The sequence below is a fragment of the Glossina fuscipes genome, unplaced genomic scaffold, assembly GCF_014805625.2.
Source record: "Glossina fuscipes isolate IAEA_lab_2018 unplaced genomic scaffold, Yale_Gfus_2 0, whole genome shotgun sequence".
NCBI classification, from domain to species: Eukaryota; Metazoa; Arthropoda; class Insecta; order Diptera; family Glossinidae; genus Glossina; species Glossina fuscipes.
The window spans coordinates 14,223,904-14,247,806 of record NW_023998414.1 but is presented as its reverse complement, the minus strand read 5'-3'; the positions used below and the strand labels follow the sequence as shown (position 1 = coordinate 14,247,806).

General features: G+C 33.4%; 3 protein-coding genes across 8 annotated transcripts; 2 read left to right on the top strand and 1 right to left on the bottom strand.

Moving 5' to 3' along the window:
- The first annotated feature begins 4,657 nt into the window (after nt 1–4,657).
- On the top strand, nt 4,658–7,639 carry LOC119644834 (mitochondrial ornithine transporter 1-like). Its single transcript, XM_038044593.1, has 5 exons — nt 4,658–5,348; nt 5,700–6,064; nt 6,128–6,209; nt 6,281–6,386; nt 6,453–7,639. The coding sequence occupies exons 1-5, from the start codon at nt 4,658–4,660 to the stop codon at nt 6,754–6,756; spliced, it is 1,548 nt and encodes a 515-aa protein (XP_037900521.1). The 3' UTR covers nt 6,757–7,639.
- A 1,109-nt stretch (nt 7,640–8,748) lies between these two features.
- LOC119640148 (mitochondrial ornithine transporter 1) lies at nt 8,749–14,651 on the top strand. Of its 5 annotated transcripts, none has more exons than XM_038038013.1 (8): nt 8,751–8,969; nt 9,747–9,856; nt 9,931–10,056; nt 10,272–10,358; nt 11,626–11,990; nt 12,059–12,152; nt 12,303–12,408; nt 14,340–14,651. In XM_038038013.1, the coding sequence occupies exons 3-8, from the start codon at nt 10,050–10,052 to the stop codon at nt 14,632–14,634; spliced, it is 954 nt and encodes a 317-aa protein (XP_037893941.1). In that variant the 5' UTR covers nt 8,751–8,969; nt 9,747–9,856; nt 9,931–10,049; the 3' UTR covers nt 14,635–14,651. The 5 variants fall into 5 exon arrangements, with proteins under 5 accessions (XP_037893934.1, XP_037893925.1, XP_037893941.1 ...); XM_038038020.1 differs by having other exon boundaries at nt 9,921–10,056; XM_038038006.1 differs by lacking the exon at nt 9,931–10,056 and having other exon boundaries at nt 8,749–8,969; nt 9,776–9,856.
- Nucleotides 14,652–14,777: 126 nt separating this feature from the next.
- LOC119640136 (FAST kinase domain-containing protein 5, mitochondrial) lies at nt 14,778–19,269 on the bottom strand. 2 transcript variants are annotated; one of them, XM_038037977.1, is made up of 4 exons: nt 16,587–19,269; nt 15,736–16,516; nt 15,032–15,204; nt 14,778–14,884 (listed from the first exon to the last, which is right to left on the bottom strand). In XM_038037977.1, the coding sequence occupies exons 1-4, from the start codon at nt 17,490–17,492 to the stop codon at nt 14,795–14,797; spliced, it is 1,950 nt and encodes a 649-aa protein (XP_037893905.1). In that variant the 5' UTR covers nt 17,493–19,269; the 3' UTR covers nt 14,778–14,794. The 2 variants fall into 2 exon arrangements, with proteins under 2 accessions (XP_037893905.1, XP_037893912.1); XM_038037984.1 differs by lacking the exons at nt 14,778–14,884; nt 15,032–15,204 and adding an exon at nt 15,225–15,670.
- Between the last annotated feature and the right edge of the window lie 4,634 nt (nt 19,270–23,903).

Here is a 23,903-nt window from a genome sequence, read left to right as displayed (position 1 = left end):
TTTTCCAACAATAAAAGTGTTGAGGTTCGTACCGTGCCAAGAGTATTCATCGCTCTTATTATTTCTTTGCGAAAAGAGAGCTTTTTTTGTATCGCATCGTAATTGGGGATCGGAAGTGAATATATTTCAGGAATATCAGGCGTACAAATTCATGGGTAGTGCAAGTCATGCCAAACGTAAGATAATATTTCTGAATTTCTTTGGATCAGATGAATGCATTCTACTATTAGCGATTAAATTCGGATGAACGGATTATTATTGAATGCTACCCTTCGCTGTTGAAAAAACGAGCGAAATCTCAACACCTGGTCAGCTTTTTTACATGACATCAATCCATCCATCCATCGATTTGTCCATTCGTACAGCAAAACCCGCTCGCGATATATCGGAAATGTTCGATTGATAAGTACGGTACTCATCACGCCCGTGTGCTTTCGATTAGCATTTGTTTGCCATTTATCAATCGCGTACGTACTTGTTAAGCAACGCTTCAATACTTACGAAAATATACCGAAACGACTCGATGACTGACTTGCATTATAAAAGCAATACCTGGCTTGGCGTGGAGAAGTTTATAGCTAGCGATGGCCAATATTTGGAATAAAATATATTTTCTGATCAGTTTCATATATAGCGAGCGTTTATTTTCTATACAAAATTTCCGATCTCGATATGCGCATACCTGATACATCTTCTTTTTTATTTCTTCGCCTAAATTCGTCTCCGAAGGTAAATTCTAAGTAAACGACTATTTTCTTTGTTTTTATAGAATCGGACATAGACACTTTTGATATCTGCTTTATAATATTCAATATAAAATATTTGAATATCGGTGGGTAAGCAAAATATAAATTTGTTTTCGCGCTGCAATCAATCAATCAGGCTCGAACGGCGCTTATCTGACTAATTCACTGTCATTTTCAATGACATGATTCTTCTCCCCGCTCCGTCTTCGTTTGCAATGCACATAATAAATGATGTATAATTTGTGTACTATGAACACTTTGGTACATAATCGTGCTTGTTCTGGATGCTACCCGTGTAACACACGGGAAAATTGTGAGCTATACGTATATATTGAGAGTGGAAGACCAAACGCACAAACGTTGACCATAATGCGCATAAGGTTGTTGTTGCATCGTAAACGAAATACGCTCAAAAAACCCATACATGTACATAGTTTTCTGATAGGTATAACTATTTGAAATAATCTCGCTATGCTTTGTTGGAGTTCCAATAAAATCTCTCTTGTTTCTTATTAGAATAGATTGCTATGAGAACTTCTACAAGTAATCAATTAGAATAGTGATGACTATCAAATGGTATGATCCAAGCCGAATACAATAAAATTTCTTTCTTGTTTAAAAATTCATTGGTCCCTTTTTTTTTTTTGTTTCCTTTTTTCTTTTGTTTAGCATTTAGAAATTTGTCGTTTACATATAAGAATTGTCTAAGTTTTTTAAATTGAAAGTATTGAAGTAAAAACTATTTTCAAAAATCGTATATAAGCAACATTCTTACATACGTATAAGGAATTCGTATTTGAACGCATTTAGAATTAATTATTTTTCTTTCTTTTTTTTTTTTTTTTTTATAAATAATAATAAATTATGCGAGAAACAAAAAATAATAAATAAATTGTTTGACGATATATCAGTAAGTATTGAAGTGATAACATTTCTTGGTTTTTTGTTGTCACCGAAGGCGCCTAAAATTATGTTAAACGGATAACACAAGTACGAGGTATTTATTTGGTCGGTTAACTTGATACTAAATACATTTTGACTTATATTCAAGATGGCTTTTTAAAAATTTGAAAAAAAATTTTGCGAACAGCTATCTCATTAGTTATAAAGCCTAAACATGATCTTAAGTGAAAAAATTCGATAGCATAGCTTTCACAATTCGATTGTTCAAAAATCATGTACTTGTATAAAAATCAAAAGTTATTATAATAACCTAATAGACAGATATATTGAAACGCTATTAATGACTTTTCAATTATACATCAAATAACAATTGCTATAATTAATAATTGCTGCGCTAGTAAGACTATAAAGTATCTTTAAAGATCCAGATATACGTAACATAAGCACTATAATCATACAATATAAGAAATAAAATCAAGATCTAGATGTGATTGATATAATATAGATTATAAAAAGCCTCTACAGCCACTTTCCAACTAATCGGGCTAACAATCATTATATCCTACACCATTTGTGATGCCGACTATATATTAGCTTAGGGCGGACGTATGTAACACGCAGATGGGATTAAGATAGACCCACCTTTTATTATACCGATCGATTCAGAATCATAAACTGAATTGATCTAAGCCTGTCTGTCCATCTGATGTCTGTCCATGTAAGCATTGCATTCAAGCTACAGGTTGCAATTTGTAAGATATTTTGATCAAATTTGGTACAATGGCGTGTTTTGACTCACAGACGAACACCACTGAGAATTTGGTGGTTTGGATTGGTCCGCTCTTTCGACTACATTCTATACAACACCTTATTTTGAGACATCGTTATATGGATGAGTGTATTAAGCAAAGTGGTGTAGGTTATTTAATGGTGGGACACGGCCCGCTATATTGCTTTATCTTGGTCCACATAATTTTTATGTCAAATTTCTCTCATGAACAAAATTTCCATCATAAAAGATTGACAATTAAGCTTTCCGGCATGTAACGGTTTTCATTTCCTAAAAATCCTTATATGCGGTAATACTAAATAAATATGCCTAAGTGGTCCAAATTCGGTAAGATTGATATCTACGTCAATTTACTATTGTGAACTAGCTTTCACCATGAAATATTAAAAGTTATAACTGTTTGCTAAATAACGATTCAGTTTTCTTAGGGACGATTATATGAGGAAAGGTTCAAAAAATTGCGGTATGTCGATGTACAAAATTTCCAACAAACATACACAAAAATCTAGAGTATTTTCATAAATGACAGAAAGTATATTAAATATTTTTTTTTTTTTTAAATTCACCTTAGGAGAGCTTATGCTAGGAGAATGCCTCCAGTATTGCCATTTTTTAATATTTTCTTAATATATTGTTTTTATACCCTGCACCGCTTATGGTACAGAATGTGTAAAGTTAGTAATAAGCGCAAGCGCTTTGGATAGACCTTTTATTATAACGATCGATACCCTACACTATAATTATACGCGAGACAATCTTTACCGTTACTACGGTAAGGTGCTTACTCGTCTTAGGTAGAGATCTCCCCGCCTTGCTTTTAAGCATAGGAGAACAGGGACCTTTTTTTTTTGATGCCGACAGTGATACCTGTTGGTCTTTACCTCCGCAATCACCGTCGTCTGCATCTAATTAGGGGGAAGAGAGGATCAGCTTTATTTCTGCTCCGACGGTGATACTTGTCTTGGAATGCGCTCCGATACTCACCATCGCCCGTATTTCGAGGGTAATAAAGAAGAAGATTATGAGTGGGAGAAAAGTTGTTTTCACCCTAAGAGAGAGTAATTCCGCAGACTGCGGGGACATATCTGGTATCAGATTAATTGTTTTGTATTACGCGAATAAAATCGAGGGTAAATACAACGAAGAAGATGGTTCAATTGGTGACAGACACGACAACGCGCTCCATAGTATAAATTTCTGGTAATATGGACGGTGACGTGTCTGAGCCGACTCGCACAATGTCAGGTATTAAAATACCACATGTTACATGTTATTATTGTTGTTATAATTAATTTGGCTAGAGAAATAATTTTTAATATTAAAGTCTTACAGCTTTAGTATCTAAGGCTATCTTCTAGACTTTATTAAAAACTCAACTTCACGCCGACAATTGAATTGTTAGTCGATATCAATTCGGCCTACTCGGGCACTCAGGCGGTTCAACGTTTTCAAGAACTTATATATCGCCCATAGACGAGTTCCTGATGTGCTTAGCGCACTCCTAAGTACACTTTCTACCAAATAAACGATAACGAAAGCGAAAGCTATCTATTAAAAGATTCTGTTGAATCGGTGACTTTTGGTGTTGGGTTTTTTTGAGTCAGCAGAGCCATAAGATAATTTGATGGCGGATTTTAAACCTATTTGTAAATTTCTATGCATAATTGATGTCAAAAGTGCTTGAGTTCATTTTTTCGGCTTTTTCAATGGAAAAAACTTTGGGCAAAAAACGACGAGCTTAGACGGGTTAGAAAAGCATTTCTTAACTTGACTTTATTAGCGATGATAAAACTATCCGAGTAAACTCGAAGTAAACTGAGAGCAATAATTTTGGAAAACTTTTTCCTGCCCCCTTAAGATGGTTCATGTTGTTTCGTTTAATAGTTTAGATATAAAGGGCGCTGCGATTCGTTTCATTATATAAAGAAAAAATTTATAGATTTATTTTTAATTTAAAAGAAAATTGCGGTCAAAGGGCAAAAAAGATGGAAGAAAGGAATCAATGATATTTTATCGACTTTATTACAAACCATTCAATTGATCGAACGTCATCGAATGAAAATTATAATAAAAATAAGTTGAAAGAATTTTTTGAAATAATTTTTTATTGGTCGTTTCTATTTTGTGGAATTGATTTTGATGGTTACAATTGGACAATAAAATGTAATAAGTGACGACTAAAATATATAAAAGAAATTTTTAAGAAAACAAAAACAAAATGACCTCCAAAAATAAAAATGATCCCGCAAAAAATCGTAATCAAGACAACGACAACAGCTCGGATAGTCAAGAAACATCAAATAGGAAGCGTTCGATCATCGATTGGACGAAACGTTTTATGCGGCAATCTCTTAATTATGAGATTGAAACTCAGATTGAGAAAAATGAAAAAAATTATTATATTATTAATACAGATGCGAAAAATCGTAAAATGAGCAGTAATTTTATAATAAGCGATTCACCGGTAGGCGATGCTCCAACAATTGAAGATGAAGATGATGAAGACGAAAACGAAAACGAAAAAATGCCGAATGGATCGGAGAATGAAACAGATGGAGCAGAATCACCAACGAATCGTGAGAAACCGAAACCAGAATTATCTCGTAAAAGACGTAAAATGATTGATTGGAAAAAATTTCTTTTACCAAAACCGGATGATGAAGACGAAGAGGTCGACGGTTTCATTCTCATTAAAGATCCGGACGCGAAAAAAGGCAAAAGCCTAAAATGGCAATTGCGTAAATATTTTATTGCAAATCCAGAATTAGAAGCGGAAAAATATAGGGAAGGTGACGACATAATGATCGAAGATGGCTTTGTCTTTATTGATGAATCCGAGAAGCAGGCTGCTGTTTCGGCCGATGTCGCTTTCAAGGAGAGCGTTATTGATTTCACTGCGGGTTCAATTGGTGCGTTTTCTATATATTATAATCCATTCATATTCATCATCAAATGTCTGAAATTATAGTTGCACTCAGTCAACAAATATTTGTTTTAAAGGTTCCTTAGGGTATAATATATAAAATGTTCTTGAAAATCCTTTTACACTAGCGGTAAATGTAGATTTGTAAATTTTCCCGCATGTCCGTGAAGAACTCTTACTTTCTAACATGTATAGATGGATAGATTATATTTAAAATCGTCTATTATGATTGATATGGGGAACAATATTTGGTCGAAATCGAATATAAAATTTTGAGTTTATTTATTTATTTTTGTTCACTGTTGTGCGATGAAATTTTAATTTGTATATAATTTAGGCGGCTTGATGCAAGTGTATGTATCTCAGCCATTTGACACGATCAAAGTGAAATTGCAAACGTTTCCTAAACTCTATAAGAATATGTTTAGTTGCCTTAAGTACACATATCAGACGGATGGTATAATCAGAGGTTTATACGCTGGCACGGTGCCAGCAGCTGTAGCTAGCATCGCTGAGAATTCGGTGCTTTTCGCTGCTTATGGTCGCTGTCAAAGTCTAGTGGCTAATATATTCGAAATTGAGAATAGCGCCGGCCTGTCCGTTCTCGGAGATGCAACATCGGGTTTCATTGCCGCGTTCTTTACGGCCTTAATATTATGCCCCGCAGAGTTAATTAAATGCAAAATGCAGGCTGTAAACGAGGTATGCCCTTTGCTTTCACACTAAAAACTCTTAAGCGTTTCGATCATTTCATTCGTATTATAGATGAAACATTATGTATCAAAAGATAGCAAGGTCGCAACGATCAATCCGTTTATGGTGACTAAAGATATTTTAGAAACTGAAGGTTAAAAAAAAAAATAAATAAATAAAATATATATACACATATATATAATTTATTTTTTTTTGTTTATAAAGGCATAAGAGGACTGTATCGAGGCTTAGGGACAACATTTGTAAGAGAAATGCCTGGATTATTTTTCTTCTTTGGTGGTTATGAAGGAGCAAGAACACTTTTCGCAGAGTATTAAAATCAAAATAAAAAAATCGAAATCAATTCTTTATTGTAATTCAATATTATTATTGATAGGCCAGGGCAAACAAAAGACGACATCGGCCCATTGAAAACTATGTGCGCTGGTGCTATTGGTGGTGTATCACTTTGGACTTTCACTTTTCCTGCCGATGTTATTAAAACACGCATTCAAGTCGGTAATTTAGAAGGCTCTATGATTGCGGTTGGTATGCAGATCATCCGGAAAGAGGGTTTTTTAGCTCTATATAACGGACTGTTGCCATCAATAATCCGCACTGTACCGGCATCGGCGACGCTTTTTTGGATTTATGAGTATACGAAGAAATTATTGTCCGATTTAGCAGGCATACCAACGTAGACCTTTTTCCTTAAGGGTCATTAGCTTAGAGCAAGAGCTATGTAAAGAGAGATAGTGTTCATCGATCCTAAGCTATTGGGAAACATTTAATTTTTTCCTCCTTTTTTTTTTTTGTGATTTCTTAATGTAAAGATTTCCTTTCTTCCTTTGATTAGCCTATAAATTCGAAAATAATCAGCAAGTCATTATATATATATATATATTGAGTTTGTGTTTTAATGGAAGTGCTTGAACGCTTCAACTCTATCGACTATTATCTATCTAATATGAAATCGCATTAATTTTGAAAGTCCACACACATATACATATATTAAATTTCGCTAGAAAGTTAAATAATTTCAATGTAAATAAATTGTTGGGTTTTAGTAATTCTCATACACTTTTTATATCGCCCGAAAATGTTAAAAAATCTTCATCCCAATGAAGTTTTAGGTTTCGATTTAGCTGTTATCTTTAGCTTTAAAAGACGTAAAAACTGAAAACAAGTTCAAATAACCAAAGGAAAAAGAACGTTTGAAACGATAAGTTCCTAGTTTGGATTGGCTTTTTTTTTTCTACTAGCTCTTCCATCTTCCATCACTTTCATGGCCGCTTGTAAGTCGTGAATGCGTGAGTTAAACTTCTCTTCGAATTTGTGAGTCCTCCATTCGTAATTTCTCGTCAACGCTATCACGGAACTCTTGAAACCTTTTATTGGAGTTCCCCATGAATTGGCCAAACGCCTGCTGAATCTGCTTAGGTACGCTTCTCGCGAATCGTCTAAACAATCTCAGCAAATTTCGCTTTCTTTTTTTCAAAAGAAACAATAAACTCCTCCCACACCAGACACGAAGATCATTTTGCATTATAACATATTAAATAATTAGCTCTTTATCAAAAACTAATATGATATTTAAAGGCTGATGGATGCTTGTGCGAAGCAAATTTTTTGCGTTTCATCGAAATGAAATAAAATAGTTTTTTTTTTTTTTTATATATATATATATAAGGAATAAACTTGCTGTTTTGGGTGTATTAAGTTTGTTTGCAATCTCACGAATCGTTATGTGTCGATGTCAGTCTCAACCATAACCTTCTTTGTTAGAGATTCAATCCAAATCATGCATGTTATCATATTGTGTCAAGAAAAAGGCTTCCTGGAACTTCTCTTCTTTTTTTTTTTTACATTGTGAATGAACGTTATTGCACCAAATATATGTCATTTTGATCGATAATCTTTTACAACTTTTCTGATTGCATTATGCTTGTAAGAGCTCTGGGTGTAAACCTAGATTTTTACTGGGCCCTCTTAAAATCCACTGTATGAAATTCAGACAAATTCCGCGTAGAGTGAAGGCAATGGTTAGAGCTACACGAGATAGATTCCGTCAATCAAAAATGATTGCCTTTGATGTCGATAATCCGTAACTCGCCTCCGCTTATCATCATAATCTTTTTCACGCACATTAGTTGTAAGCAATTACAGTCATTAGTTTTGCCCGCCCATTATCGATCTCTTAAAAAATGCCTTCTACATTACTATTTATGCTGTAGTTTCATTAGAAGCATTTATCACTATATCAATAACATCCGCTCTATTAGCACGTATGAAGCGTAGATCACATGAAATGGAAAAAAAAAACGAAATTTGAAATGGAGGCAAACTCTTTGATTACTACTTTACTTTATTACTAATTTTTTCACAGAGATGTTTTCTTAAGCGCAAACATTATTTGATGATTGAATTAATTTCCATCGTTTCGATAACTTATTGAAATATTACTCTTTGTCATTTTTAACGCTACGTATATATTTCTCGATATATGAACACGAAGCTTGTAATTTCCAATTAACCCACTAATCAATCCCTTTTCCTTATATATCCAAAAGATATAAAACATTTCTTATGTAAATTATTTCATATTTTACTTTAAATGCTTTCTCGACTGTTAAACTAAAACGTCATCAATGATTACAATTTCTTTGCCTATTGAAAACGATTTTATCTGTTTCGTAGCAAAGCCAATTATTATTTATAGTCACTTGATCGTTAAATATTTTAGTATGGTCGGGAAACGCGTGATATAATATGTTCAACAGAGACTACGTCACGGGCAAAATCGCGGATAATCGCCATTAATTTTAACGTCTCTTCAGCGTTAATGTGCAATATATATAATAGAAACTTCGAATTTCATATCAATAAAATCTGGACCCGTTGGAATATTAACAAAGTAATTTTTTTTTTTTTTTTGATCTTGAATTTTATTAATTCATTTTTCGTAAAAACGTTATGCATATTAAAAACCTCTAACGCAAAGAGAGCGACGGACACGGAGAGGTTAAAAAGCTCGACTATAAATGCATGACGCAATTTAACAAAAAAAATGTTGACTCTGCGGAGAGAGCATTGCATAGTTTTGCTTCCGAAAGACAGCTGATAGTGAAAGCAAAAACAGAAAAAAAAAAAACAAATTGAAGCAAGAGAAGAGAGTAATCACAACAGAACCAATTAAAAAACAATTGTACGCCATAAAACGAATCACAGATACCTTTACCTATCTCGAGCAAGTGCGCAGTAAAAGCATTCGATATAACATTTTCATGCGCTATTTTCATCTGACTTTGATCAATCTATTTATGTAAACTTAAAAACCGTTTGCTACTATTGCTTATGCCATATTTTCTTCTCTCGGATATATATATATATCGTGAAGCTTTGAAACTGTTTAAACTATATTGCGGCGATTAGGGCGTATTAGTTTTTCTTGTAAACAGTAAACAGACAAAATGCCTCTAAATCGAATCGTAGCAATCGAAAATATATCTTTATGCAAAGCTACTACCCGAAGAAGAAGAAGAAAAAGATAGAACATTACGGTTCGCTTCTCTTCGCCATTTCTCGTTAGAATTAAGCGCAAATTAATTAAGAATCGAAACGAAATGTTTAATTATTTATTTATTTTTTATTTTTTCATTTATATTTATTTATTCATTTACATTTGTCAAAGTCTATAGCGCATGTTTATTCTAATTGAAGGAAAGGCATAGTATACTTGCATTATTCGGTGTAATGAGCACAAAAATATGGAAATATGGAATTGGGAAAGAGGAAGAGCTCGTAAGTTTTTAAATATTGTTTTTGTATTTGAAATTCTCAGCTGAAAAGCTCCCGAATTGCAAAGCATATTAAAGTTTTAGAGCTGAAGAAGCGCGAACGTGTTAGGTGAATAGAATTTTATCAATTAATTAAATGACATCGAAAACTCTACGACGAAAACTATTTAAAGGAAAATACGAATTGAACGAACAACATGCTGGGTATGAAATGATTGAGTTTTTTTATATTTATTTTTTATTTTTTTTTTTCGTGTTTTTTTTTGCTCTAAATGTTTACAATTGATGGATAAACAAAACATCTTTGATAATGTGACCGCTAAGTTTACGCTTACGATCTATGGGAAAATGTAACTTTTCTAAGGCCTATGTTTATATTTTGATTTTTTTTTTTTTCTTTTTTTGCGTTTGTTTTACAGATCACAATAAAGGCAGTGAAAATGTAACGTTTTTACCAAGAGATAAACTAACACAAGGAATCATTGATTTTACAGCGGGATCATTGGGTAAGCATGAGAATAATAAAACGTGTTTGTCATCACATTTTATACTAGGAATTGTATGCACATGTTGACGTGACAGACTCACGTGTTACGACAAAAGAGCGTTAAAACTTAATTAAATGCCATTATAACGCGAAATGTTCTAGAAGCGATGGTGACTATGCACATAAATAGCTTGGTGAACTTTACAACGTCTAGAGTTAGAGAATAAATGCTCAACTTAAATGCCGTTAATAGGCCCAAGTTCAAGTTTGCCTTTAAAATTTCATTTGAAGGAAGATGTGACGTTTTTCTTTAAATTCGACCTATAGCAATCAAGTTTCGAATTATTGCATCCACTTTTTTAATTAATTCGAATCTTCGATCTCTCAAAATACGCAGGCACAGAGAGACGCGACTAGATGCCATTCAGCAGAAATTTTGGGTTTAAATCTTTAAGAAAAAAAACAAAAAAGAATTCGCAACCGTTTGCGAAAACATTTCTGCGGCTTAGTCAAATAAAAAGAGAAAGTCATTTCCCGTTCCTAGGCAAAGACTATTCAAAAAAGAAAAAAAAAAAATTCCGATTCATATATTTTAGGATATTGCTCCCTTGCTCACTAATGAAGTGCCGGGTGAAAGTAAGAACACAGAGGTGGGTACAACATAGCTGGACGGATTGGCATTGATGCTTCGAATTCGTTATGCGTGTCGTATTTTCTATTTGGATAAAAGATGAATACCTCTTTTTGGACTCAATATTCCAATTGGTTCGGAAATAGCATTTGCCGATCTTTTCTGATAGTAAAGACACAGATTTCTTACTGTGGCCATCTCTTGACGTTAAATGACGTTCTATTGAGACGCTTTGCGATACATTGCGGCAAAGGGAGACCGGATTATCAGTAGTGTCAAAGGAATAATAAATTAGAGGACATATTTTATTTAGTTTTTTTTTTTTTTGTTGCTATATCTAAGCATCTAAGAGAAGATCGGTGGCGAAATGAGATGATTTCAACGGATGAAAGAGCTTCAATAAAATAACTTCCACTTCAATGAAAAGAATCTAAGGAAGGATTGAAGGATTTCGAGGAAATTTCGAAGAAACTTCGTTTCGTTTCGCTCTTCGCCTCGTCTCCCTTATGTTTTGATATTCCAACAGTATTCAAACAGTATCGATAATCTTCCCTCTAATCCAAGTTTTAGCGTTTGACTTAAAACAAATTAATATTTTTATCAATGAGTCCCATATATACTGAATTATTGTAAATTATTCATGTTTTGTTTCTAGGCGGTGCTGCACAGGTTTATGTCTCGCAACCTTTGGATACTGTGAAGGTTAAGCAGCAAACTTTTCCTCAGCTTTATAAAAACATGTTTGATTGCTTCATCAAAACGTATCGCACAGATGGTATATACCGCGGTCTCTATGCGGGATCCATACCAGCTGTTATAGCTAATGTCGCTGAAAACTCAGTACTATTTGCTGCCTATGGTGGTTGTCAAAAAGCCGTAGCCTATGTTATGAAAGTAGAAGATACAAAGAATCTATCCATTTTGGGTAATGCGTTCGCTGGCTTCTTGGCGGCGTTTTTTTCTACGTTTACGCTCTGCCCAACAGAGTTAGTAAAATGTAAGCTGCAAGCGTTAAGAGAGGTAACATTAATGGCATTAATGGCATATACCATCATCCAATTTAATGAAAAAAACTTTTTTATGAAAAGATGAAACAACAAGCTGGTAAAATTAATGGTACTGGCATTGGTGAAGCGAATATGACACCATGGAAACTAACAAAACAAATTATGGAAACTGAAGGTATTTCCTTATTTACGTTTAATAATTTCTTATCAGTTATATACAATGATAAGATTACTTTAGTGGGGAAAAAATGTTTTATTGATATGCTTTCAACGAGAGAAGGTGTGCCGTTTTTTGCAATTGTATTTTTATTCATATCAATTACAGGTATACCGGGCTTCTTTAGGGGTCTTACTTCTACGTTCATGCGTGAAATGCCTGGTTATTTTTTTTTCTTTGGCGGTTACGAGGGAACAAGGGAACTAATGCGCAAGTAAGTAAATTCCATATGGTATTCATTTAAAATATAGCTAAGAGATTTTATAAAAAGTGCTCGTGCGAAAGATTTCTTGATTTTCGCATCTATGCCGAGGCGTGGAAAATCCTGTGAGAGAATCTCTTGTAAGAATTAACATTTTACTAGAAGCAAGGGCAAGCCTAAAATTTGCACTAAGCTTATAGTCTTAGTGCAATGAAATGTTCCTAAAAAAGTCTCTTTCTTCACACGATAAGCCTCAAAAGCTTTCTATTTTTAGTTCAAAGTTTTTTTAGAAAAATTTTATTATTAAATATTAGCGCTAGAACTGCACTTTAATTTTTTTCAATTTCTAAATTGAAAACCCGTGAAAATACTTCCCAAGAACTATTACTTGACAAAACCACCTTTTTATTTATCGTAAATATGTTCCCCCAGTCGACAATTAAACAGTTGGATTAGCATATACACATCCTTTTACGAGTATTGATACTGAAATTGAAAAATAGTCAAATTTTTGGGGAAAAAATTAAGTTTGATAAGTTCGGATCACATCATACGATGCTTTGCGCATTTTTCAATATGCGGACTTTTATCATATATATGTTTTTGCATGAAAATAATGTGTAATTTTTGGTGTCGTATTACCAAAACGAACGCACAACGATACTGGCCTAAGTGGTGTAGGGGCTTTAGTGCTTTGTTTTTTATTTAACGACCTCTCAAAATAAGGTTAACGCCTTATATGGGCAGTGGTCGAAGAAATGGTCCAATTCAAACCATTTTCATTGGACCACATACGGCGCTTTGGTGTACCAGATTTAATCAAAAATTACGATCTCTACATTGAACACAAGAATGCATAGATGGACAGGCAAACTTAGCGCGGTGCAGGGTATTTTGAGTTTGTGCTGACTGTTGTAATACGCAGAAAAACTTGAGAGAGACCCATCGATCGATTCAGAATCACTTTTTGAATCGATTTAGATTTGTCGCTCGGTTTTATTTTCTTGTGTTCAACCTGCACATTCTGCCCACGAACGAACACTACGGAGAGTGGTTTAAATCGGACCACTTTTTCTATCATCCCCCCCTATAATGTCATGCTTTGAAAAGGTATACCAATAACTGTAAGCAGGTGAAGGATATTTAAAAGTTGCATGTGAGCTTGTTCTGTTCTTACTATTTGTCGACTTTTGGATAAATTCCGATAGTCATCTGAAGAATTTTGATCTACTCTTAAAGCAATGTAGATGTTATCGTTTTCATGATCGACAACTATCGTAGACAATAACCTGTACGTATATGGTTGTAATATAGTCTGTGCGGTGATTTAAACAGCTAAGCCCAAGAATATAGAGTTGCATGAAAAAAAAAATAATAATAATAAAACCAAGCTAATCCCAATTATATATTTAAATGTGAAGGATAACCATAAGAATTTCTACGATTGATATAAACTAGCAATCAAATTGGAAATCGAAACTTGAATTTCTATAATAATTTGCAACGGCCGTTCGCTTGAAGACGTTCAAGCATTCAATAATAGGATTCAATAGGATCGATTATCGTTATCTGCTGGAAAAAGAATAAATGATGCAAATTTACAAAATCCTAATGTACGCTTTAATTCAAATTGTTTTCAGCGATTGCAACATACGGTCAATTTCTCATTATTTAAATAGGCCTTCTTATCGTTGAAATACACAATTTGCCATGGACGTTACTCTAAATATGGAAAACTTGCTACAGTTTCGATTGTTAAAATTATTTCTGGTGTCTGCGAGTATGAAAATATCTTTTATTAGCTCTTGCGAAAATTATTTCTGAATTTGTAAAATGAAAGTTATTTAATTAAATCTCGATTGAAATATGAAGCTGTGCTGAACTTTTTATTTTTCATTTCTTTTTCACTCACTTTCTTTGTTTTTGTTATTTTTTCGTTATAGACCAGGTCAAAGTAAGGATGATATTGGGGCGTTAAAGACTATGTTTGCCGGAGCTGTTGGTGGTGTCACACTTTGGACGAGTATTTTTCCAGCTGATGTTATCAAATCTCGCATACAAATCAATAATTTGAAACGTTCAATGACTTCGGTGGGCTTAGAAATTTTTCGAACCGAAGGTATATTAGCCTTATATAACGGTTTATTACCGTCCGTATTAAGAACGATACCTGCGACAGCTACATTATTTTTGGTTTATGAATATACTAAAAAAGCCATAAACGGTCTATTATTATAATCAATTTAAATGCACATTTTGAATTTTTAATTTTTTCAATATTTTTTTTACCTTGTACATAGATAGTAATGTAAAATGTGATATTAAATATTTCACTTTATAATGCTTTATTTGTACGACAGCAATCATTATTGTTAACAAAATTGTTATTATTGTAAGACTAAAGATTAATAATCCTTGATAGACGTCTTTTGATAAAGTCGACGCGATCTTTATAAGTCTCCAATTCACGCCATTCATACCAATTTATCTAAAATAAGGATCATATATATGATTAAAATTTTCAAATAACATTTGAACTTTTAATGATATAATGCTTGCGATTATCGTATGAAATCATAGCGATAAAAATTGTTTATTGTATTAAGTTTCTTATTGCATTATTGTTTGAACTTACCACAATATGTTTGTAGCCGAGCAATTTTAATTGTTGTAACTTCATACTAAAAAGTCCCGTATAATTATCAGTATTTCTAATAACAGTGTTCCAGCCGGCTATCACTACGGCAACAGTCTTATAGTTTCCTGTATCTAATTCACTTAACACGTGTTTAGGCGTTAATATAACACCTAAATTTGTTATTAACAAAAGAAAATTGATAAGCGATAAACCAAAAAAAAAAGAAAATAATAATAATAATATTCGCTTTCAGACGAACGTTAAATATTCGCCACTTCAATCGTTTAAAAGGTTTTCCCATGGCAGTGAATGCGTCGATTGGTCAATTCGAAACGTTTTCGCGTCAAATTATTAGGTTATCGTTATAAAATACTTTTAGCAAGTTTTAGATCAATGTCTACGATACCTTGCATATTTTCGACAGCATTTTTTCAGCTATTATAGGCAAGTTTAAATAGAGATCATGCCCCTCTATCTCTCTTCTTCTCTTCTTTCTTTCTTTTGAGAATCGTATATTAAATTACAGCGTTTTACAAGAGTAAACAAACGGACTGGCACTTTTAAATTCGAGATCCAAAAACTTATGGCCATCAAGGGCATATATAGCTTCTGGATGTCAAAACAGGTGTAGCAAATCTATTTATTATAAGCCCATTCTTTAGCGATGAATATTGAAATTTTTTGAAAAACAATTCACTTACCGCTATAGTCTTCTGGGCAAATGTTAGATAATGGTAACGATGTGCGTTGCTGACTATCGTAACAAATTACTATATCTGGACGTGCATAGTTGGGTAGTATATGCTTCAATGTATTATGAGGTAGCAAAGTACTTATAATATCCTTAATTTCCAATAATATATGGTCGGTAGCGCTAAGTTTGTACTTTGAATTACGCTCAGGTATGTAATATGTTAACATTTTACCCATTGTCTTACGATATTTGTCGGCTAGTTGAGGTCCCAAGTAATTTTTATCTTTTAAATTCACTTTTACAAAAGTGTCGAGATGAAAAACGTTTCTGTTCATGACCAAATTCGAGCCACAAGCATGCTTCAAAAATTTTTCATCTAAAGCAGCAGCCAACATCTCTTGATTATAAAAACCGCAAAGCGTGAGGTAATGCAAGCAATTGAGAAAACAGTTTGGATATTTAAGGATTTCATCAATTCGATTGTTTAACATATGAAGAACACGCGCACAGAGAGTTTTTTCAATGCCTGTAGACGTTTTCATGTTAAAAAGACCCATAACTAGGCAAATACGTTCCAAATCCTTTAGACGCGTTTGTTCCAACTCTCGCTCGAAACGCATTAATACATACTCGACAATTTTGTTATGACAGAATTGCAATTCACACCCAAACAAAGCCACATGTAGGCAGGTCAATAAGGACATTGCTTCTAATTTCTCTTGAGACATTTTATCCAATAACTCTTTCATTTTATCGACTTGAGGTATTTTCGAACTATAACGCAAAATCTATAAAAACGGAAAGTATTGCTTTTAATATAACAATCGAGTCGAGTTTGTTATACGATCTTTTTATTACCTTTAATATGGCTACCAATGTTATATCTTTCGCTGTATCCAGTTCATTTATTAACCTTTTGTACAAGTTGTCTAATAGTTCAGGATTCCTTAAGCGAGTTTGCGTTTTAAAGAATCCCATTGACATTACACCCAACTCGTCTAGAGACATATTTTGAACATAATGAGCTAAATTTACCTCAAAATCCATCATTTCATATAAAGAGCAACGCATTACATTACATAAAAACATAGTTTGGACCAGTTGACTAGCTGTCATTTTTCGAACTTTTCGTCCCATTTTTCGAAGGGCTTCTTTTACAAAATCGCAAATACGAGCCAAATCCAGTTTATACCAGGCATCGCAAACCAACAATAATTCATTAGTATCCCAATTTTCAATACGTCGGCAACATTCAACATCCAGAGCATTCCAAAGCTCTATGAAATTATCAGCTCTAACCGACTCTTCTTTTGGCAGTACTAGCAGTAATCTCAATGATTCCAACAATTGTTCATCGCTAAGCAACGATACACCCTCGCAATAACGATTTCTAAATGCATTGAAACGTTGCTCTGATATTGTGGAGTTTGTGGCTTTACAATAAAATGCCACAGCTTTAAAGTTTTCAAATAAAATTTTTAATTCATCCTTATTAATTTTCTCATCACTCTTTAAACTTAATATGGATTCATCTAAATCCGTATATGCGAAGTGTTCTTGTTTATGCAAAGAAAATAACTGATAAGGATTTGCAGATTGTTCCAACACTTGATGAGCATAAATATTTTCATGATCTTTAAATATTTTTGCTGTTCTGCTTTGACTGCTGTGTAGGTTCCTCCCGATCCTCCATCCAGGTGTTTCGTTTAAAAACACTGAATATTTCGATTTAGTACATAAAACACTTCTAAGTGCACGGAACATATTATTTTATTTATTTTCTTTTACTTTTAACTATAATAATGTTTCGTTTACATAAACATGCTTTTTACTATTAACTAACTGTTTCCTCAGCTGCTTATTGCTTTAATTTTTTGAGAGACCAATGCATTTAAGAGCTTCATAACTTTTTTCTAATTATTAAGAGACAGAACTGAAGATTGATGAGTATCTTTTGACTTAAATATCTCTCTTTAAAAGTGGGTTCATATGGGTATATGTATGTAAATATATATGTATAATATAAAATGTTTTAACTGTTCATGACAACTCTCTTTACTGTTAATGGCAACATATAAACAGAGAATGTTTGAGAGAATATTTCTGCTCATTCTCTTTGCAATATACCTGTTTAGTTTTTATTAGCTGTGTGCGTTGTTTAACGTTCTATTTAACATTTGATAATTTCCGGATGAGCTTAATTAAAAAACAATTTAATAAAACAATAAAAATATTTAAGGTGTATTTTGCATAAGTGAGTCTTCGAGAAAGCCGGAAATTTTAAGAAAAATTGAAATAAATCTGAAAATTATATTAAGAACGATACAATGTTGACAACGAATATGCACATCAAAACAGAATTGAAAAAGAGTAAGAGTATTTCACTAATGTTTTCAAACCATAACAGAGAGAATAATTGTTTGGCAAAAAAAAGAGTAGTGAAAGGAGACAACAATATGGACACAGAAATTTTTTGAGCAACAAAAACCAATTTATTTTAAAAAATTAGACGATATCTAAGTTAAGTTACAAGTCTAAAAAATGTTGAACCTGTCAGCATAGACAGCTTAGTCACGAATATGAAAAATAAGGTTATGCCCTTGAATACATTCAATTTAACCTAAATTAGACTATGTTAATTGGAATAAAGCAGAATGCTAATAACATTAATGAGAATATTACCTCCTTCTATCTCATATGTCTGCACTAAGGTGATATTTCCATCTTCTTTTAGCATAAATAGCAGCTTTTTATGCGAAATTATTTGAGCACATATCGATCCAGAATTGCTTTGCCTGTCTATCTGTCCGGCCGTTTGAATTCACTCAACACATGACGACCTTCGCGATATTCTAAAGAAATTTGGTGCTTGGACGTGTCTTGCCCCAAGGACGAACCCCACTGAGAACCGTTCGGATCAGCCCGCTTTTTCAACCATTCTCCATGTAATACCTTAATTTGAAGAAATTGTGTGTTTGGAGTGATACTGTTTCTAGATTCGAAATTGCTTTGAAAATTCGAATGAGATGGAGACATTTTTTGAACGCCTTACCATATAACCGAAAAATGCGAAAAATAAATCTTTGTGTGGGAAAACTATATTAAATATTTCGATAACTCATGTTGAAAATGGGTCCGTAATAACTGTTCGACATAGAAACTAACCTCGTCGAATTCGGATCATGTAGGCATATTTTTTGGATTCTATATTATATAAGGATTCCAATGAAAGGCTAAAAGCTTATTTTTAACATTAGTCTCTTTTTTGGACGCCATTCCATATAAAGATTCATATAAATAGTAATTCCTTTAGCAAACAGCTTTGAGTTTTGCAATTTTATGATTAAGATTGGTCCATAGTAGCAACGTGGCACATAAATGAACGATAGGGATTTTGGATCACACAGACCTATTAGCTAGACCCAGTCACATATATGTGCTCTCACGAAAACCCAGCATTGTCTAATACGAGAATGTTTATGAAAAGTATGCCTGAGTAGAAGTAATGTGTAATTTTTCGTGTATTATGACGGATTAACAAAAAGCATAAAGATATCCTTTGAGTGCCTTGTCTTAATGAGTAATTTCCAAGTTTTTAAATGAACGAAAGTTAAATAATTTGTAATGTTTTAATATGCATTTATTATGCGTGTTTTGTTAATCAAGGTACCCTTATCGTTTAAAAATGAACTAAATTCATAGTTATTAATATTATGCAAAGTATGCACTTTATGTTCGGGTAATAAAATACAAATTTATTGGATAATTGGTTCCACAAAAGAAGCGGCGTAAAACGTTATCAATAAGAATGTTTGCATGTACAGCAGAAAGAACAACGTAAGGCGTTTTTAGTATACAATTTTCTTCACCTTGCGGTTTATTTGTATTTATTGCTCCTTTTTTCGGTGTCGCTTTCCATAGTAGGTGTAGGTATACATATTGTAATATTAATTTAATCTAAAATCTTTAGAAAACTTTATAAATCCCTTTCTTTATACTAAAACTTTAATATATTTACGCACTTTCGAATTTACTTAATCTAAGAAAGGTATCTGGTATTTGTCGGATTTTGATAGCCACAAATAAATATAACTACAAATTTTCTTCTTTTTATGCTTTTCTGTTCAGCATCAATAATAACAACGAAAGCGGTAACGAAAGCTATACATGAAGCAAACGAAAACGATTGTTAATTTTCATTTTCATCGTAAACGAGATGTAAAAGCATAAATATATCGCTAATATCGTAATTTATTGATAACGAATTTTTAAATTTTCTTTCCGCAGTTTGCGTTGACCGTATGTGTACGTACGTGTTTTATAATAAATAAATCCAGCCAACAAATATAAATTATGTCTTACATATTATAACGTATATAACAATTTCCATGTTGTTTTTAGAAATTTTCTTGTCTGCCTAAGAATTTTGCTTACGTCTCGCATAAAGAATTTCCTTTTTATTTTCCATACTGCCATACTTTCCATAATACTTTTAGAATTTTTATACCCTACATCATTTATATATATTAAGTTAGTGCAAATGTTTGCAACCTGAGATGTATTATGTAGCACTTTTACAATTAAATTTGTACTTAATCGGAAAACTGTCAGAAAGAACTAAAGACAAGTGTCTGAATTTTTATAATAACTGCGATAATTAGTAAAATTAAAACTGTTTGATAGCATTTCGGCTTTCTAAATATTGAAGGGTGCTTCCATACCTTTGTTTTAGTTAACATCAGCTGGGTAATTTCGTGCATGAAATTTTCAACACTAATATCTTCTAGGAAGAATTCGTGGAATTGAAACATTTTTTGCTTATGAAGTTTTTAACAAACTGGAATTCAAAGGCAACAGATATTACATTAAATTTAATAACAGCAGTTATCAGGGTCTAATAGGCACTCGTGCAGTAGACGGTGTCAGTTGGGAAATACGCATTTCTCATCATCAGAAACACACGAATAGTGAAACTTTGGTAACAACTTACATTTTCAACGACATCGGACCTGGGTGTGTTAACATGTATTGCATAGATCCTAGCTACAAAATAAAAGATCGGAATGAAAGGATTGTCTTATGTCAATATTGTAACAGCCCAACGCACCATAAATGTGCTGATTTTGGTGGCCGGGTTATATGATTATGGACAAAGCAAAAGGTTTGTCATGATCATGTCAAGGCTGCACATTGGAAGATATAAATCTTCTTTCATTACTGTTGCGATGAGTCTTTTGCGTTTGATAACACTAAATCGGTCATGGAGATATCAGATGTGGCGACGGAGGCTTTGTTTATATATGTTCGTCCCACATATGATGAGTCTTTAAATATAGCTTATTCACTTCGCCCGGCAGCTGGGGTTGTCGCTGGTTCTGCAGCTGGTTCCGGGTCTTTGCCAACACCAGCAGCTTAGTCCATGAAGCGAGCAGCTACGAAGGATAACAACCTTGAAGCTGAAAGTAATAAATTAGCTGCAGGCAGACTGGTCAAATCGGGATAGCTGAATCGGCGTAGCTGAATCGGGTGAAATCGGCTGGTATCAACAGCAATCAATCTCAGGAAGTTGATACTGATTTTTATCCGCCTTAGGTGCCAATGAGTTAATAAATCACTACGGATTGACCGTTGGCAATCAATCTCATCGGAGGAGACTCCTGTTGCTGATTTGGATGTCCATCAACTCGTAGTGACATCTACATAAAAATCCATCTTCACATCGCGACTACCGCTCAGTACTCCCAAGGAATCGATTGAAAAAAGATTACTTCACAACGGTTTGGAAGAGCAGTTTTATTTTATGTCTTTATAAAAGTTGATCTCGAAAACTTATTGACAATTATAGGGGCATTGCCACATTTAGTGCACTGCCCAAGCTATCTGAATCACAGATAACAAAAAGGCTTACTCTCAATCTCAATTTGCAATTCATCAGCTTCAATTAAGCTTCAATCTGTTATTGTACGGTGCAAGAAGTAGGTAAAGATCCTATCCCAACTACGCAAAGCAAATAACACGAAGACTCTAGAAGATCAATACGGCATCTGCAACTAGGAAACGGAACTACTGATGGGCATTCAAGAGTTGGTCTAATTAAAGATGTATACAAACACTTGGAAACCTATGGGCTATTGAATTCTTTAGACCATCTTTTTATAAATCCCTGAAGAGTTTTATATGTCGAAAAGCTTTTCTAACTAAAATTTCAATATAAATAATTACAGACATTTTCCAGTACGTGATTATCAACACTATTATAGCAGGGCAACTTATTATATCTCGCAAATGACATTTGCTTACATTTCTTTCGAATTCAATACCAGACCCTTAATTGCACACCATGTACGCACGTTTAGAAGAGCGGACTGAGGAAATTTAGGACCATGTATTGTGCCAAAGGAGAGGGAAAGTTTAACATCGTCTGCAAACAATAGTACACGCGAATGTTCAATGCACTTAGGAAGGTCATTATAAGCAACAGCGGGCTATGACGATTGCCATGGGGAATACTAGAAGTGACGGTAATTACTCTAGATTGGGAAGAATTCAACAACACTCGTTGCGTGCGACCAGGGAGATTGCCACTAAACCAGGCAATCATACTGTTTAAAAAGCCAAGGCGATGCAATTTATAGATTCACAATCCATGATCCATTCTGTCAAAAGATTTTGAAAAGCCCGTGAAGATCGGTTTGATTGTGCTCGGAAAATGCTTTATAAATTGTACTACAAAACTCGAAAAGGTTAGTAGAAGTTGATCCACCTTTTAAAACACCGCGATGACAGTGAGAAATAATTGAACCTAAAAGAGGCTCTAGGCTCCTAGAAGAGACTCTCTACATTAATAAAATGTCATGCGGCGAGATATCAAAGCCAAGAAGGCGGTGTTTCTAATATGTGAACCAACTTTGCACGTGTTTTTGTATATTTAGCAAACAAAAAGAGTATTTTTTTAAAAATTCATATGCTGAGTTTACTTGACCATTAAACGCGTACACGCGATGAGATCGCGCTCATAGTCATTGTGTTTACATTGACCATTCCAATATTTTCTATATCTGAGATTTTCTAAACGTTTTCTAGTTTTTACGGAAACTGCTAAGGGGGCTGACACAATGGGGCATCGTTTTCCTTTTCGGGTTAAAAGCGCCCGTTAAAAAAGTGATAAACAAAATGGACTGCCGCACTACCATATTGTTTTAAATCTCTAATTGGAGGATAACAACGTAGCCGAAAGTTAATTTTCGCTTTGGTATTCAGTTGAAAGTTAAATTTTTCTTACATGATTACCTATGCTTAAATTTTATTACACCGTCGAAAGAATGTTTTTGTACTAATTGCTCCATTATTTGATTTTTGGAATTACCATAAATCCACTCTCTAATAAAACCATTCGATTAATACATTTCAACTTAAAAATAAATGGTCTTTATTACCTATTTTTGATTTCTACCAAAATAATGCACGGTGTAATCCTAAATTGCAAGTCACGTAATATAAAAAAAAATGTAAATTCTCGTAGGATAAACTTGAATTAGATAAATAACTTTAAAATCTAAAAGAAACGGCCATCACTTCTCCGTGCTTTTTTTTTTTTTTTGTTTCCTGTGTATGTACACATGCAAAACCATATGATTTGTCAATTCATATAAAGTGCTGTGAAACGTTAGCAAACTTGAAATAACGATCTTTAGAACGCAAATAAGATGTAAAATTGTTTTATATTCGTCGTATGCCAATCATGTGAAAACTAACTTTACTGATAATAGTAAGAGTAAAGAAATTTTGACGTAGAAATGTTTCTATTTATATATTACTCAGATTATATATGATTGCCATTACCATTCTTGGAATAGAGCTAACAAATTAAGTTACAAATAATGCAGATAATATTATGCTGATAACGTAGTAAAATAATAATAAAAAAAAGATGTTTTATGTGCAAATGCCATCCTTTAAAGGAACAAGATTCTCTCAACTTATCTATACCAAAGACAAGAAAATAACACTTAAATCTTGCTTCCAAAACATAAAGAAGTTTTACGATGTCCATAACCACTCATGCGTGCAGCTATACAACTATTTGTCATGTCGTGCCAACTGAATGCTTAATAAATATAATAAATAAAAACGTGTGTCTTTTGACTTGAACAATGGCAAGACGGTGAATAGAGG

Coding starts and splice junctions, on each gene's coding strand:
- LOC119644834 (XM_038044593.1), top strand. CDS start 4,658: ATGACCTCCAAAAATAAAAATGATCCCGCAAAAAATCGTAATCAAGAC. Junction 5,349..5,699: donor TTTCACTGCGGGTTCAATTG/GTGCGTTTTCTA, acceptor TATATAATTTAG/GCGGCTTGATGCAAGTGTAT. Junction 6,387..6,452: donor GCAAGAACACTTTTCGCAGA/GTATTAAAATCA, acceptor TATTATTGATAG/GCCAGGGCAAACAAAAGACG.
- LOC119640148 (XM_038038006.1), top strand. CDS start 9,823: ATGGAAATATGGAATTGGGAAAGAGGAAGAGCTC. Junction 11,991..12,058: donor AGCTGCAAGCGTTAAGAGAG/GTAACATTAATG, acceptor TTTTATGAAAAG/ATGAAACAACAAGCTGGTAA. Junction 12,409..14,339: donor ACAAGGGAACTAATGCGCAA/GTAAGTAAATTC, acceptor TTTTCGTTATAG/ACCAGGTCAAAGTAAGGATG.
- LOC119640136 (XM_038037977.1), bottom strand. CDS start 17,492: ATGTTCCGTGCACTTAGAAGTGTTTTATGTACTAAATCGAAATATTCA. Junction 15,205..15,735: donor TTGCCCAGAAGACTATAGCG/GTAAGTGAATTG, acceptor TAACAAATTTAG/GTGTTATATTAACGCCTAAA. Junction 14,885..15,031: donor TCGGCTACAAACATATTGTG/GTAAGTTCAAAC, acceptor TCCTTATTTTAG/ATAAATTGGTATGAATGGCG.